Below are 17310 nucleotides of genomic sequence, written 5' to 3'. Positions count from 1 at the left end.
TTAAAAATTTTGTGAGTTTTCTATGTATGAGACGATGTCCAATCCATGATAAATGCCACACCCAACATTTCTTCTGAGGTAGAACTATCTCAATCTTGGGCTGTAAGTCATGGACTATGGGATTCTTAGAAGTCCTTTTGTCATACTGAAAGGGTCTCTAATGCATTATGTAAAATCTTCCTGAGCTCTTACCCAAGGGTCTTAGGTCCAGTTCTTGATTTGATCTTTGCTCTGAGAGGTGTTTTGCATGTTCAAGAGATATGACTCATTGGTCAAAGGGTAGATAGTGGTAGATTGTTTGCAAACATGGTTGTGGAAGCCCTTCCACTTTGATGTTCTCTTGCCTTCTTGCAATGTGACAGTGTCATTTCTTCCATGAAGAGATAGAATTTATTTCTGCTCCCCTTGAATCTAAGCTGGGCTGTATCTTGCTTTGACCAAGACAGTTAGGCAGAAGGGCACTTTTCTCCCCCTGTCTTGGAGCTTTAAGCCATCTTTCAAATAAGCATGATTATCCTTCGAGAGATACTCTGTGGAGAGGAAGGCCCTATGCGGCAGCAGTGCTACCCAGATAATTATATGAAGCCACCTTGGGTCATCCAGCCTTTGTTGAGCTTTTCTGTGTCTGTAGCTGCATGAACAACTCTAGCCAGCAACACAGGGATGCCCAGATGAGCCTGGTCAGCCCCCAAAACCATGAGAGATAACAAGCTGTTATTTTTAATCCATTGGGTTTTGGAATAGTTTGTTATGCAGCAGTAGATCACTGATACAGGATGGTGGTCTTGTTTTCTGCATCTCAGACTCTTGTCCTTTAAGTGCTTTTGAAAAGAGCAGTTTTCTTTACAAGGCCCAAGGCCCAGATATTATCCTCCTAAACCTTTTCACTGGGGCTCAGCAGGTGTTTAATGGCCCTCCTTAGAGTTTGTCACCTCTTCCTACCCAGCAACCTGCTCCCCATGGACTTGACAGGTTGTGGTGAGAACAGTCACAACAGCTGGTGGAACAGCTGTAAGACAAAAATGCACTGGGAGAGTAATTACTTAAAAGTGAGCAGGGGGTGCTGGGGATGAGGCTGCATTTTTAGGCTGGGGCTGGGAGGGACCGGTTGGCCCTGGGAAGGCCCCTCCCCCTCAGGGAATTCACCAGCATTCCTCAATACTGGGACTGCCCCTTCCTTGAATAAACCATGCCATGCCTTGCCATGCCTGATGCTGTTCCCCTACCAGGAACACTCCATCCCTCTTGTACAGAAGAGGAAATCCTACTTCATTTTAAAGACTCATTCACACATCTTCTCTGTGATTTTGTTTTAACCTGCCTGTGCAGAGTCAATCGATCCTGCTCCGCTTCCACTGTGCACTCCTTAGAATGCTATTAGCTCTCACTGCCATCTGACTTGTCTGTTACATGCTTTACTAGTTAGGACTATATCTAGCTGAGCAAGAATCCTGGGCTGGTAGATATCCTACAGTGTCAACAGAACTATTTCTGTTCTGTGTTCTGTGCCTAGGTTCCATTACAAAGTCACCTTAAGGTCAAAGGTGGCTGCTGGAGGTCCAGCCTTCATATCCATATTCCAGCCAGCTGGAAGAACAAAAAAGGCACATTCTTTAAAGAGGTACATTTTTTTCCATTATCCACAATCTTTAGAAATTGCATATATCTCCTCTGGTTATGCCTTCAATCTGAGCTTCAGATGAAACTGAGAAATATCTTTAATATCTTTAATCCCAGCTAAGACTGAGAATTATGTTTCTAAGAAAGAGGGAGATGATTAATATAAGGGGGTCAATTATTAGGTTTTATCAAAGTATTATATATCCTCCTCGTTAGAATGAACTTCTTGAGACCAGAAAACCTATCACCTCAACCATATTTTCCAGTGACCAACTCTGTGCCTGATATACTGTTAATACTTAGTGAACAATGAGCAAATCTTCTTGCTGATTTGAGGCCAATGTCTCTGGGAGGGGGTAGCACAATTTATTACTAATAGCTCAGTAAAAATTTGTCTCTGGTCTCCAAGTCCTGGCTTCCTACTTTTCTCTCTGTATTTCTATACTTTCTAAAATTTCCATACTTATTCTCTCTTACCCCTAGGCTCCCGGGCTCTGAATCTATTATCAAACCATCTCACAAACTGTTGGATTGTCCCAGACCTGGATCTGACAAGTGAAAGGTTGGGAGATTCTGTGTTGCTGTCATAGGCTAGGAATTGGTGTAGGTTTGGGGTATTTGAATGAGAAGCCAGGGAACCTTGAGTAATAGGTTCAGTTTGAGAAAAGTAGTGTTAGTCGCTCAGTCTTGTCTGACTCTTTGCGACCTGGTCTGTAGCCAGCCAGGCTCCTCTCTCCATGGAATTCTCCAGGCAAGAACACTGGAGTGGTTATCCATTCTTTTCTCCAGGGGATCTTCCCAACCCAGGGATTGATAGAACCTAGGTCTCCTGCACTGCAGGCATCTGAACCATCAGGGAAGCCCCAGTAGTTTCAGTATGGCCACAGGTAAATCTGCGACTTTAGTAACCCATGTTTATTATCTTCGCCTTGATTTCTTCTGCTGTAAAATAATAGAGGTATACACTATCCTCATCCTAAAGATACAGAATGTACAATGGGCTATTTAAAGTGTTAGTCGCTCAGTCGTGCCCAACTCTTTGCTACCCCATGGCCTGTGGCCCAGCATGCTCCTCTGTTCATGGAATTCTCCAGGGAAGAATACTAGCAAATGTAGCCCTTCCCTTCTCAGGGGGATCTTCCCAACCCAGGGATTGAACCCAGGTTTCCAGCATTGCAGGCAGATTCTTTACCGTCAGAGCCACCAGGGAAGCTTTCCATATATGTATATATACATGTAAAATACAATTGCAGGATGTTCTTATTAGATGCATACATAATAAGCAAACAATGAATAAAAGTGTATCCTCTCCCACTGTAAATGGTTTCCAAAGCATGTGTCAGCGGATAGGGGTGGGTTGATCCTGGCACTCCGCTTTCTTCCTCTTCCTTCATTGTTCTTTGCTGAGCTGCTTATGTTGCAGCCCAGAGCCCAGAAGCCCTTCTTGGTCCCAAGGAAGCATTACTCCTGGTCATTTCCACTGATGGGCCTGGAATGACAGGGTGATGGATGTTGCTGTCACTGTGTGAGATTGGGGAAATGTTTTCTCTGGCTGGCCCTGGAAACCTCCCTGCCATAGATTTTCTTGGGCTCAGAAGCTTGACAGATGTGAACCAAAGGTGGCCTGCAGGGCTCTGGGGGTGGATCGGCCCCGTTAGCCACCCCTTGGATGTTTTAGGCACTGCATGGCCTTTGAAGGTTTTACTGTGTCATTGGAGAAAGGAAGAGAAAAATCAATAGATGGAGGAGGTTTAAAGCCCATTCAGGCAGATAGGGCGGGCAGGCTCTTGGTAACCTCTTTGCTCTCTGCCCAGAGGATAGATCTGGAGATACCTCCAGAAAGCCAGTGAGTATCAGGAATGGTCCCCTGAGAGCTGCCATTCCAGGCTTTCCTGCAGGCACACCCCCCTTGACTGCCATGCTGTCCATCACTCTGATCGTAGAGAAGCAAGTGGGAGCCAGGGGGAAACAAGGATCTGGTAGTGAGATGAAGGCAGGGATCCCGGATGTTGCTGGAGGTGAGCGGTAGGCTTGAGTAAGAACATGCAGGCAGATTCTTTACTGTCTGAGCCACCAGGTCATGGGCCACAAGGGCATGGTGCCCAAGTCCAATTCTAATAAAAAGCAGAGCAGAGAACCAAGCCACGTGATGTTAACCTGGAACAGTTGCAGCCCTCTGTGACTTCTTCCCCTCTAACCTTTTGCTTGGCTATTTAACCCCATTATTATCCACAAGTCCACACTGAGTTCTTAGGGCTAAACAGAACCAAGAAATATTCGTGATCTAAAAAGTGAGACTGAAAGGAGAGATTTAGTTTTCCGGGAGCTCTACAAGAGAGAAAATATAGAACTTCAAATTTCTCCATTTCTGTGATATGGAGTTACGCTCGGAAGGGAGGGAGCTCTGTGAGCTGAAATCCTCTGTCCCCCTCCCCCTCTCCTTATCTGTGCTACCTCTAGCTGCCTCCTCTGGGTCTTGACCTAGGATAAGAGCTGGGTAGAGGCCCTGGATATCAGCTGGGGAGAAGTTGCCTTGCTGAGGCAGAGTAACCCCTGAAGCAGGAAAAGTCAGGGCTGCAACGAAGCAGATGCTATTTCCAAACCCTGTTTCCACTGAGAGGTGGCAGGACTGTAGCCGGAAAATGCTGCTGGAGCAGATGTGGGCTCTGGAACGTCCTTGAAATGTAAAATGGTGAACATAAAGGGATCTTGGGGACCAGCAGGCTCTTCGGAGATGAGTTAATTACCTGGCCAGTTCCAGCAGATGAAACAAAGAGATCAAGGCTCTTGACCCACTCCCTGCAAGGCTGCCTGCTAACCACGCCCTCCCTCTCTGGCTCTGCCGGATTCTGGGCTGGCGGGGGTGGCTATGGGGATACTGAGGGCATAGCCAGGGTTCTGAAGAAGCCAGGGTGTAGCCCACAGCTTCTCAAAAAGTGAAAGTGTTAGTTGCTCATTCGAGTCTGACTCTTTGCAACCCTATGGATTATAGCCCACCAGGCTCCTCTGTCCATGGGATTCTCCAGGCAAGAATACTGGAGTGGGTTGCCATTCCCTTCTTCAGGGGATCTTCCCAACCCAGAGACTGAACCCGAGTCTCCTGCATTGCAGGCAGATTCTTTACCAACTGAGCCACTAGGGAAGTGCAGGGGCAGGCAAATACTGAGGCAGAGCCAGGAGGTTTGGGGAGGTGGGTTTAGTAGGATGGTACCGGCACTCTGGGGGACAGAAAGAGAAAGCAGGAGGGAGAAGAGGACAAAAAGGAAGGAGAAAGAAAAGCAGAAAGATCAAGGGACACAGGCAGGTGCAGTTGATGGAGAAGGAAAAAGCAACCTGGGAAGAAGAAAGAGGACTAGGGGTCAATTTGGGCCCAAATCTACCTGTTTTGGAAAGGGAACCCAAATATGTGATTGTGAAAGATCCTGGAAAAGCAGTTAATGCTTTTAGAATGTTTGTGTTTCTGCCAGTTAACCCCTAAAAAAGAGGGCAACCCAGAGACCCTCTCTTTCCTAAAATAATTTGATCACCGTGGATTCTGCAACTTTAGTGGCAGAATCTGGCTGGTGATGAGCTTTGGACTGGCAGGCAGTCCCTCTGAGTCTTTCCTGCAGAGGGAAGACTTCATAGGAGGATCCTGGGCAAGGAGTCAGGATAGAAGCACAAGCAGGAGACCAGGCAAATCATTGAACTCCCTGTGTCTTGGTCTCCCTACAAGTAACATGGGAACTCTAATGACTCTCTTATTTCTCCCCTTACATTTCTGCAAAGACCGAATGAAATACTTTTCTTTGTCCATCCATCCATCCATTTATTGCAAAAAACATTATAGAAGACTCATTTGTACTAGGCACGGAATTGAGTGGTAATGCTACAGGGAGATTAAGACAGAGTTCTTATTCTCAAGGGGCTTCCTTGGTGGCTTAGTTGGTAAAGGATCTGCCTGCAATTCAGGAGACCCTGGTTCGATTCCTGGGTTGAGAGGATCCCTGGAGAAGGGATATGCTATCCACTCCAGTATTCTTGGGCTTTCCTGGTGGCTCAGATGGTAAAGAACCCACCTGCAATGCTGGCGACCTGGATTTGATCCCTGGGTTGGGAAGATCCCCTGGAAGAGGACATGGCAACCCACTCCAGTATTCTTTCCTGCAGAATCCCCATGGACAGAGGAGCCTGGCGGGCTACAGTCCATGGGGTTGCAGAGTTGGGCATGACTGAGCCACTAAGCACAGCAAAACACTTATTAGCTCAGTCTCATGGGAGAGACACATACATGGATAGATCTTGAATGTTAAAACAGCAACATGCTTAAAGTCTTACTCTTATCTGTGCTGGGAAAAAGGCCAGCTTCCTCTTCATGGCTTATAAGTGTCTCTATGACCTGGATCTGGCATCTACATCTTCCTCAAGAACTTCTTTTGCTTGGCCTCATATTTAGGCTACACCAGACTACTTGAGCTTCTCTGTAGACAGGTGGGCTCTGCACCTTGGTTATGTTACTTTCCAAGCTTGAAATGGCACCTTCTTCTGAATCATGGTCCTGACTCCCACTTCCTGACTCTATTCATTAATCTGCATCTGTTCTTCCAGAGAGGCCCTCTTTCCCCTTTCCCCACCTCCCGTCCCAGGCTAGATTAGATGTCTCTCATCTTGTTTAGAAAATTTTTTTTTTCATGTATGTTTTTCCTATTGCTATAGATGTAGAGGAAGCAGGGGCCCCATCTTAATTTATGCTTATTTCTCAGTGGACAATGCATGATATAGGAAGTATTTAATGAAAGCTTAGGGAACTGCACTGAGCTGTTCTGACATCACAGGAGAAAGATAGACTGAGGAGTCAGGGAAGCCACTTGTAAACTGGTTCTTGATGTTTGAATAGGAGTTCAACAAGGAGAGAAGGAGGGAAATATGTATGTCAAGGCCAGGGTTCTGAGACCAGGTGGCTTGGTCAGGTGACTTGAGCTGTGGGAGCTGGAAGAAGGGCAGCTGCGAAACTGAAGAAGGTGATGGTTAATTTTATGTGTTAATTTGACTGGGCTACGGGTGCCCATATATTTGGTCAAACATTATTCTGACTGAATCTGTGAGGGTGTTTCACGATGAGGTTAACATATGAATCAGGACACTGAGTAAAACTGACTGTGCTCCTTAATGTGGGTGGGCCTCGTCTACTCAGTTGAAAGTCTGAGTAGAATAAAAAGGCTGGCCTCCTGTGAATATGGAGCAAGGGGCTCCTCCTGCCTGACTGCTTTGAGCTGGGACAGCTGTCTTTTTCTACCTTTGCACTCGAACTAAAACACTGGCTCTTCTTGAGTCTTAGGCCTCCTGGATTTTAGAAGTTTGCACTTCAGTTCTGGTTCTCAGGTTTTGAATTTGGACTGGAGGACACCCTTGGCTCTTCTGTGTTTCTAGCTGGATGACTGCAGATCTAGTGACTTCTTAGCCTCTATAATTGCATGAGCCAACTCCTTGTGATGAATCAATCTCCCTCTCTTTCTCTACACTCACACACACACACACCCTGTGTTCTGTTAGTTCCGTTTCTCTGGAGAACCCTGACAAATACAAAAGGGGAGATCTTGGAAGGCTTGTGGACTTGCTAAGGTGATGAGGCAGTAGACAGCGTGTTGAGTCAGGTTGTGATGAGGTCTGTCTTCTGCATCATTGTCACCAGTGGCAGGCCATTACTTTTTTACTGGGCCATCCTGGCCTTTGCTCAGCTGCAGAGATTGGCTAAAGGTGGACCTTGGAGACCCCTTAAAGGGATGGAACCTGTAAGCCAGGAGAAGGCTTAGAATGGCTAGATTAAAAGCCTGTTCCTAGGACTTCAATGTTTTTATGTTTCCTCTGTTCTCCTCAGCCATTTTTCTGTAATATATGGTAAAACCTTCTTGAATATTCCAACTGCCTCAGCCGTTTGAAGAGGAACCAAAGACATAATTTGTATGTGTTTGAACTAGTTCTTTAAAGGAACCAGTTCCCCTAAATTCATCCAAGCCCTCCATGTGTGCATTTTTCCTGCTTTTCCCAGAACCTGCTCTGCTCCCACCACACCTCTGCCTCTGCTCCAGTGCTTTGTCCGGCTCTATTCTGCCCCAGCTTCCAATCTCCCCTCTGGCAGTGCCTCTTGAATGGGGGCAGGACCCCAGGCTAAGGGCTTCCTCCTAGCTTCCCCAGCAGCCCAGGGTTTGAATCTCCTTTAGGGCACACACACACTTCTCATGGTTCATGGTTGCCCCTTTAGTGCCCCAAACTGTGTGCTACATGGGGGTTGAGGGGAAGTGATGGGAAAGTGGCTTATCTTCTGATGGTTGAGGATATAGCCGCTGCCTCGGGTCCCTTCCTTTGTAAAGAGACAGAGAGAATGTAATCCACCTAAAGCAAGATTGTGAGATGCATAGCTTGTCTTCATCAATAGCCCCAAATCCCCTGTTATGATATGCTTTACCTCCCCTTCAACCATCCCTGCTTCCAGGTATGGTTTGTAGGTCTGATCTCCCTACCAGTCAAGCTATTCTACCAAACATTGTAATTTACAAGCACACAGGCGATGGGGTAAATTCCGAGTCATGGGTCTTCAGGATTTATGAGGTCAGTTCCTCTGTCTTGGGGGCAGGCTGGTCAGGGCAGAGAGTGGACACAGCCTGTGAGGTCTCTTATTGCCAGCACTGCTGCTATATCCCAGCGCCTGCCTCAGGGATAAGCAGAGGCTGGACCTGGGCAAGGTAGTTATAAAAGTTTTTGAATGAATGAATGAATGAATGAATGGAGATTTCATTTTTTAATTGAACAAGTGAATAGTCCTTTATTCTCTCTGTGTTTTAACTGCAGTCAAAATGGGGATTTTCTTTTTTGCCTCTCAAAAATTTAACCTCCTGAGATTCTCAGCAAGTGAATGACACTTTCCTTCCCTTGGTGTTGGGAAAAAGATGATCCATCCAGGTACTTACAGAGGTATTTGCAGTTCTTCTTGGAAACCCCATATGGGATAAATGATGCTAATTTATGCATATTTACAGGCAACTAACTCCATACCCTAGTGAGCGACATAGCCTTGTGAGTTCAAAGTTAACCTTCCAACAATAGGAGCAGAATTTTAATTGAAAAAGGTAAGGCAGGCATCTGGCAGCTGTGCTGTGTTTATATTAAGGAGTCACTGAAATGGCTCTATAGCTGTTGTAACAGATTCTTATTTAAATGAGATTTCACTTTTTTTTTTTTTTAATAAAGAGAAAGTCGCCCAGGTTTGCAATCTTTTTCAATGAACTGAGGTTTCTTTTTCTTTTTTAAAAAATCATAATTGATTTATTTTGTATAAAAATATTGTCTAACATACGCAGGCTCATTTGAATAAATTATTCATCAGCATCTTTTTAGGGATGTGCCAGCTCCTGTCTGTTGGAACTCCATTGGTCCTTTCTTGCCACCAAGGTGCAGGAAATGTTCACAGCCGCGGCAAACACCCTGAGTCAAAAGCCAGAGCAAGTTACTCTTAAGTAAAGCTACAAAGGACTGGGTTATTTATAAGGACTCTTGATGGATTCCATTTCTAACGAGGGCGTGGGAAAGGCGGAGTCAGGAGGCGGTACCCACCAACATGCCTATTTCGTGTTATTATCCTAAGGCCATCAGGTGCACCGCGAAGCAGACTTGTCAAGGGCATACATAAGGACAGCATATTTGTTGATTTCTTTAGGTGGATGAACTAATTCCTGGTATAACAAGCTACTGCATACAGGGAAGCTTAAATAGCAGAAATTTATTGTTTGAAGCTCTGGAGGCTGCAAATCCAACATCAAGACTGGCAGATGCAGTAGCTGGTGGGGATCAGCTTCCTGGTTCATAGAAGGCTGTCTTCTTGCTGTGTTCTCACATGGTGGAGAGAGAGAGAGAGACCTCTGTGGTCTCTCTTTTATAAGGGCACTAATCCCATTCTTCAGTATTAAAAAGCAGAGACGTCACTTTGCTGATAAAGGTCCATATAGTCAAAGCTGTGGTTTTTCCAGCAGTCATGAATGGATGTGAGAACTGGACCATAAAGAAGGCTGAACGCCAAAGACTTGATGCTATTGAATTATGGTGCTACAGAAGACTCTTTTTTTTTTAAATTTTATTTTATTTTTAAACTTCACAACATTGCATTAGTTTTGCCAAACATCGAAATGAATCCACCACAGGCACACCTGTGTTCCCCATTCTGAGAGTCCCTTGGACTGGAAGGAGATGAAACAAGTCAATCCTAAAGGAAATCAACTCCGAATATTCATTAGAAGAACTGACGCTGAAGTTGAAGCTCCAGTTCTTTGGCCACCTGATGCAAAAAGTGGACTCATTGGAAAAGACCCTGGTGCTGGGAAAGATTGAGGCCAGGAGGAGAAGGGGGCAATAGAGCATGGGATAGCCTCACCAACTCAATGAACAAACTGGGAGATAGTAGAGGACAGGGAAGCCTGGCATGCTGCAGTCCATGAGATCGCAAAGAGTCAGACATGACTGAGCAACTGAACACCAACAAATCCCATTTGTGAGGATGCCAGTCATCTTCCAAAGGCCCCACCTCCTCATACTGTACCAGCACACTGAAGATCAGAGCTTCATCATGTAGATTTTGGGGGAGGAAGGACATGGACACTCATGGCACTGGGCTGACTTTTAGGATTTACAATGTAGGTTCAAAGCTGATCCCAGACTTGGGAGGCCTGCGGGAAGTTCAAAGGTGTGACAAATATTAGTCTTAGAGTGAAAATTGCTGTAAATACCACCCCTCCCCCATACCCCAAGATTGAGGTCAGAAAGATTGGGGTCATAGTGGCTCTCCCCTTCCTCTAGTCCTTTCATCAATGTCAGCAGGTAAATATGAGGCAAAAGAAACCTCTGATCTGGGGAGTGAGCTGCCTGCCCCTGGTTGGCTTGGCATTTCTAGGACCGATGTTCTCTGATGGGTCATGGTGGGCAGACCCCTTCTCCTAGGACCAGGAGCTCTGAGAAGGGAAGAGGCTCGTGTGACTGTGAGTCTTGCCCTCACATCAATAGGTGCTTCAAGGAGGCTGTGACTCCTCTCCTTCATACCAAGGCAAATGTTCCAAGGTGCTGAAGGACTCTAATAGAGTCTCTGCTCCGGAAGAGCTGTCAGTCACTAGAACAACCTCAAGATCAGGATATTCCCCACAGGGCTCTTTATTATTTTTTAAAAAATATTAATAGAACTAATTAAATATAGAGGTGTGCTCCAGCCCTAATCTGTGAGTTCTCATCTTTCCTTGCCTCCCTCCTTCTCCCCACTGGGCCCCAGCGTGTATTGTCAAAGTGTCAAGTGAGGAGGGAAGGAGAAAACCAGGGGAGATAATGCAGAATTGGTATGCCGGGCCAAGGCTGTGGACACAAGGGACTTCTTTTAATCCAGTCCATTAATCAATTTCTCTGTAGAAATTGAATTAACTGTCTTTCATCAACATCATATCCCAGGACTTGAAAACACGGGTACGCACACAGGAATGTAAATGCAGCTGAGAGTCTGTCTCCCTTCCGTGTAGGTGAACCTGTGGGGCTCCTGATCTGCGGTCCAGTGCATGGAGGGTGAAGGCCTGAGAGTCAGAGGAGCTGGCTTTCATTGGGTGGCCTTGAACTCGGGTCACCGAAGCCATCTGCCGTTTTGGGTTTGCTTGCTCATAGCTACTGGGAAGCCTTCCCACCCTCATCTCTCCTTTAAGCTAAACACATGGAGTACTGAATATCATTCTCACTGTAATATTTTTTTTTCTTTAGATTTGAGTTACATAAAAAACAACTGGTCTGTTCCTTGCTGCATCCCCAGCTGCATCCTTCATCCCTGCTAAGATAAAGTTCTTTTTTCTGGGTCAGTGGGCTCTGGATTGCATTGAGACTCTTTCAGAGCAGGTTTGAAAGGATCTCTCTCTGTCTTTGAGAGGGAAATTCAGACATCACTATATGTGTACGGGGATGCAGCTCCAGAGAGAGGTCAACCACAGGAGGTGTTCTGTAGGGATTCGGGTATTTCATTCATTTAATCAGTTAACTAATAGGTATTTATTGGCTGTCTGCAGGTTCCAGGATATGTTAGATCTCAAGGGCACAAAGATTGAAAAAAAAGACAATGTCAATGAAAAACAACCAGAAAAACCCTATAATGCAATCCCTGCTCTGATAATCTATTGGGGGTAGACTGGTAGAATAAGAATTCACAGTACAGTGTTACACATATTAAAATAGAGTATTGCAGTCTATGGGATGAAGATGGGGAACAAACAAGTGAGTGATTACTTGGTCTGCTGGGGCTAGGAAAGTTCTTGTACAAGACATCATTTTCTGGAAAGGCAAACCAAACCTTTGCTATTGTGAGAGACGGATTTGAAGCAGATGTTAAACAAGAGAATTTTGTTGCCCCTCACATTCCATCCTCCATAAAATCATTCAATAAAAATATGATCATGTAATCCCCATGCTTACCACTCCAGGGCATTTCATAGTCCTCAGAGCTCTATATTCATACCAAAGGCTGTGGCCCTCCATCCCAGGGAGGATGGTGTGGCTTCACTGAGCCTGGTTCAGGCTCGAGGCTTCTCAGCTAATATTCCCTCTGACTGTTCACACCCTTCATTTTCTGGCTGAGTCCTGTGCATGCTTCAGGCACCTGCAAGGAAGCTTTCTCCTGCCTCAATGGGTTAACACCTCCAGTCGCATCTCAGAGCCCACAGTAGCCTGTGGTGCTCCTCCTGGAACGATCACAGTCGTAACGATTGTTTAAAAACCATTTCCCCATCTCCAGATGGGGTACTATGAACTACTATGAAAAGAGAGACCATATCTATCCTGATCACTTTGTTCATGTCAGGGCCTGACCCGGAGTAGATGCTTAATCAGTCAGTACAGTTGAGTCACTCAGTTGTGTCCGATTCTTTGCGACCCCATGGACTGCATCACGCCAGGCCTCCCTGTCCATCACCAACTCCTGGAGTTTACTCAAACTCATGTCCATTGAGTTGGTGATGCCACCCAACTGTGTCATCTTCTGTCTTCCCCTTCTTCTCCCACCTTCAATCTTTCCCAGCACCAGGGTTTTTTCTAATAAGTCAGCTCTTCGTATCAGGTGGCCAAAGTTTTGGCAACAGTCCTACCAATGAACACTCAGGACTGATCTCCTTTAGGATGCACTTGTTGGATCTCTTTGCAGTCCAAGGGACTCTCAAGAGTCTTCTCCAACACCACAGTTCAAAAGCATCAATTCTTCAGTGCTCAGCTTTCTTTACAGTCCAACTCTCACATCCATACATGTCTACTGGAAAAACCATAGCCTTGACTAGATGGACCTTTGTTGGCAAAGTAATGTCTCTGCTTTTTAATATGCTGTCTAGGTTGGTCATAACTTTCCTTCCAAGGAGTAAATGTCTTTTAATTTCATGGCTGCAGTCACCATTTGCAGTGATTTTGGAACCCAAGAAAATAAAGTCTCTCACTGTCTCCATTGTTTCCCCATCTATTTGCCATAAAGTAATGGGACCAGATGCCATGATCTTCGTTTTCTGAATGTTGAGCTTTAAGCCAACTTTTTCACTCTCCTCTTTCACTTTCATCAAGAGGCTCTTTAGTTCTTCTTCACTTTCTGTCATAAGGGTAGTGTCATCTGCATATCTGAGGTTATTGATATTTTTCCCAGCAATCTTGATTCCAGCTTGTGCTTCATCCAGCCTAGCATTTCTCATTATGTACTCTGCATATGTACTTTGCTTATATGCAGATGCTTATTAAGTGCTGAATAATATGCTTTCGAACTGCGGTGCTAGAGAAGACTTGAAAATTCCTTGGATTTTGAGGAGACCAAACCAGTCAATCCTAAAGGGAATCAACCCTGAATATTCATTGGAAGGACTGATGCTGAAGCTCCAATACTTTGGCCACCTGATGCAAACAGCTGACTCATTGGAAAAGGCCCTGATACTGGGAAAGACTGAAGGTAGGAGAAGAAGGGGATGACAGAAGATGAGATGGTTGGATGGCATCACTGACTCAATGGACATGAGTTTGAGCAAACTCCAGAAGATAGTGAAGGACAGGGAAGCCTGGTATACTGCAGTCCATGGGGTGACAAAGAGTCAGACACAACTGAGTGACTGAACAGCAGTAAAAACAAATGTTTGCATAAATCATGCTTCAAGAGGCTTGTTTCAGGAACTTGGTGAATGTGGCCAGCAGCAAGTAACTTGCTCAGTGTAAGGATTGCCACATAGGATTGGGTGAGATTGCACATCAAGCTAAGGAGTTCGGACTTTGTCCCATAGGCAAAAGGAACCATGCAAGGCTTATGAGCGAGACAGTGACTTAATCTGATTTGTGTTTTAGAAATATAACTCTAGGGCACTTGATTTCTGAGTTAACTCTCTGGCATTGGCTCTTATTTGATTTCCCAAGTTCTCACTCTCTCAGTTAAACAAAGTGAAGGAAAACAAGGTTTGGGCTCCAGTGGCAAGCAGGTTCATAACTCAGTGAGGGCACAGCATCTTCTCTTTGTCACTTCCCTGTGCCCCTGCTCCACCTAGCAGGCTCCCCATCAGGAGGTTTGATTTCAAGAGGCACTGGAGCAGAGCTCCTGATGTTCCACTTGGTGGCTGATTCCCTCCTGCCTCCCTACTGTTGCTTCTGCTGTTCTCTCTGCCCAGAGAGACCCTCCACCCCATCCCCACCATCTCGAGCTGTCTCAGTATTGCCCATCCTTCTTGGCCCAGTCTAATGCCCACCCTTTCTGTGGAGCTACCTTGACCACTGCAAGCCATCTTGCTCTGTGGGACCCGCCAAACACTCATGTTCTCTGCCCTTCAGAGACACTGAGCCAGGCCATGGGGTGACCCTCTTTTAATAGGAGGGGGAACCCAGGGGGAATGAATTGTTAAGGTTACAGAGATGGGGGCAGCAAAGCAGACCACACTCCCAATGGCCTGGCCAAAGCCCATGGCTCTCCAATTCATGGCACTGCCTACCCAGGCTCTTGAGCACAGGGTCTCTTATACTACTTAACTTTTCAGCACACAACCAGTTGCTCCAATAAAATCATAAGCTCCTGGGAGACCTGGACCACAGAGCATCTCATTTATCTGAGTATAAATGTCTGGTCTATAGTAGTTATTCAATAAAGAATCATTGACGTGAGACGTTTCATATGGAAAATAGTTCTTTGCTCTCCATCAGCTTCTTCTCTGTCCAGTAGGGCAATGATTGCCGGAGTACAAGATCACTTATTTAGAGTCATGGGGCGAGAGCCAGAGCAGGGGCATGGCTCTTGAGGGTGTGCCTTTCAGTCTCCCAGAGGCAGATCTGGAATCTCCTTGGGGAATGTCTCAGTGTCCTCAGGAGGCCATCTGGGCTGCTTTCTTTTCACTTGCTACCTTCTTCCTCCTCTCCGATCCATTCTGTCTTCCTCTGCCTTCTCTGGGTCCTAGAGGCTGATTTTACCTGAAGGGCATCACCTAGACCCCCTTGCCTACTGCCTTCTGGAGGAGTCAGCCAGTGGAGAAAGGAGTGGGAGGTCAAGGTATTTATGACCCTGACTCCAGCCCTCCATGCTTGCCTCCACTTCCTGTGGTGCCTGCTTCCTCAGGCCCTAGCTCTTACCTGGTTCAGATTACACTGGTTCTTCCCAGGTGTTCCAATAGGTGAGCTTCCCTGGTGGCTCAGATGGTAAAGAATCTGCCTGCAATGTGGGAGACCTGAGTTCGATCCCTGGGTTGGGAAGTTCCCCTGGAGGAGGGCATGACAACCCACTGCAGTAAACTAGCCTGGAGAATCCCCATTGACAGAGGAGCCTGGCGGACTATAGTCCATGGGGTAGCAAAGAGTTGGACATGACTGAGCAACTAAGCACACAGCCCATAGGCACCATGGCCATGCTGGCTTCCTGCTGTTGTTGTCACCGGTGCCCTTCATTGCTTGTGAATTCCCCACTCCCTCTAATAGATCCTGTATCAACTTCTTGGATCATAACATCTGCCCTGCTGGGATTTGGTCTGGTCTAAAGTCTTAAGGAAATTCACAGGAGCAGACTGGTGGGGAGGATGAGAGTGTGGGAGCAAGTATCGTTGGCAATGATGCCAGAGGTTGAGGAACACCTGGGGGTCTTAGTGAGTTTGCCCCTGGGGTTGGACAAGGGGGACAGTGTGGGCCAGAAGATTACCTCCCCACCCTCCCTATTCTTAGTTGGCTTCCTGTCTTTTGGGGGCTTTAATTTCATTATAGATACATTCATTCAAAAAACAAGTAAGATATCTCTACTCTCCAAACAGTTCACAGTGTAGAGGGAATGAAAGAGTGAATGAACTCCACTGGAAAGCGGAAGAAAGGGACACAGTCGGTGTGAGAGGTGTGGCTGGATGTGGAAGTCATCAGCCACATGAATGGACCGGGATGAGGAGATGAAAGAGATGAGGAGAGAAATATGGCTTTGGAGAAGGAAGATGTGCTTGGGCCTTTGAGGTCCTTAATTGCCCTCTGAGTCTTGTTGGCAAACTGGGAAAAACAATACCTTGCTGGCAGGCTTGCTTTAAGACCTAAGTGACCTGCCATGTGCAAAGAAGTAGGGCTGGATCTCCTAGAAAATCTCAGGCTGATTGGGGTAGAAGGACCCGGCACAAGTTAGTGTATAAACATTTGATAAACGAATGGGTGAAGGAATGAATGAGTGGATGAAGAGAGAGAAGAGAGGCTCAAGCAGATGCCCCCATGGGTGGGAGCAATTTCCATGGCAAGCGGCTCCAAGCTCTGACTCCAGCAGGTGAGGATCAATTCCCCCATCCACCGGGTGTTCTCGATACTGATGGCTCCCAGGCAAGGACTAAAGGAACAGGGGGATAGACCAAAGTAGAAGTGACTTAAAAGTGAATTAGCTGCTGATTCTTGGGTACTTGGGCTGATACCTTTGATAAAACTCAAAACTTACTAGTTTATTTATTTCGTTTGGTTAGGAACCAAGACAATGGAGGATGGAAGATACCAATTTCATTAAAAATAGAACTTTTTCCCCCTTCCTTTTTTCTTCTTTAAAAACCCTGGGCAACTGACCTAGTTTTTCATTCTCTTTGAACTCAATGAAGGCAGCTCTTCTTCAAAGCCGGGTTGTAACACTCAGGTTCTCTGCTTTATGTGGGTCAGGGTGACTCTTCTGGTTACTGAAAAAGATGAGCTTCCAGCACAATCTTTTTAAGCAGCGCTGGTGCCCAGAATTCTTTGGGAATTTTCTTTTTTAGCATCCTTGCTACCCTAAGTGGTTAAGTCACGGTAGTTAGCAGGAAAAGTGTGGCAGAGGAAATGTTTATGAGTTGATTTTCTACTAAATAACTTTTAGAAGGGGACAGGCAGAATAGAGGAAGTATGCATGACATCTTTATGCTTTCTGTGGTCCCTGATGGAGGCGTTATCTGTCTTTCACAGAGTGGAAGGAACACCCGACCAGGAGTCAGGAAAGCATTCCATGAGCAGTGTGATCTTGAATAAGTCATAAAATCACTTGCGATGCTTCATCTGAAAAGGTTCTTTACAGCTCTACGGCTCTCTGATGGTTCTGAGATTTTGATGTGGGTTGAGGTGGAAGGACATCTTGCAAGAAACTCTCAAAATAGAAACATCCTCTCTTCTCCCAAATAGCACTGCTGGTTCCTGGCTGCACCAGCAGGAAGCAGGGCTGGGTGA

The 17310-nt window shown here is 46.0% G+C and overlaps 1 protein-coding gene across 1 annotated transcript in view; it reads right to left on the bottom strand.

Annotated features, from left to right (window-relative positions):
* Nucleotides 1-1519: 1519 nt before the first annotated feature.
* LOC113897468 (ZAR1-like protein) overlaps nucleotides 1520-17310 on the bottom strand; it is a 196746-nt gene continuing 180955 nt past the window's right edge. The window contains exon 5 of the mRNA XM_027550219.1: nucleotides 1520-1587. Within this exon, the coding sequence (XP_027406020.1) occupies nucleotides 1520-1587 (68 nt within the window). The remainder of the gene's footprint in view (nucleotides 1588-17310) is intronic.

This window comes from Bos indicus x Bos taurus, chromosome 8, assembly GCF_003369695.1.
Source record: "Bos indicus x Bos taurus breed Angus x Brahman F1 hybrid chromosome 8, Bos_hybrid_MaternalHap_v2.0, whole genome shotgun sequence".
Classification (NCBI taxonomy): domain Eukaryota; kingdom Metazoa; phylum Chordata; class Mammalia; order Artiodactyla; family Bovidae; genus Bos; species Bos indicus x Bos taurus.
Note: the sequence above shows the minus strand (reverse complement) of the source record. Positions and strands in the feature narration are given on the sequence as shown.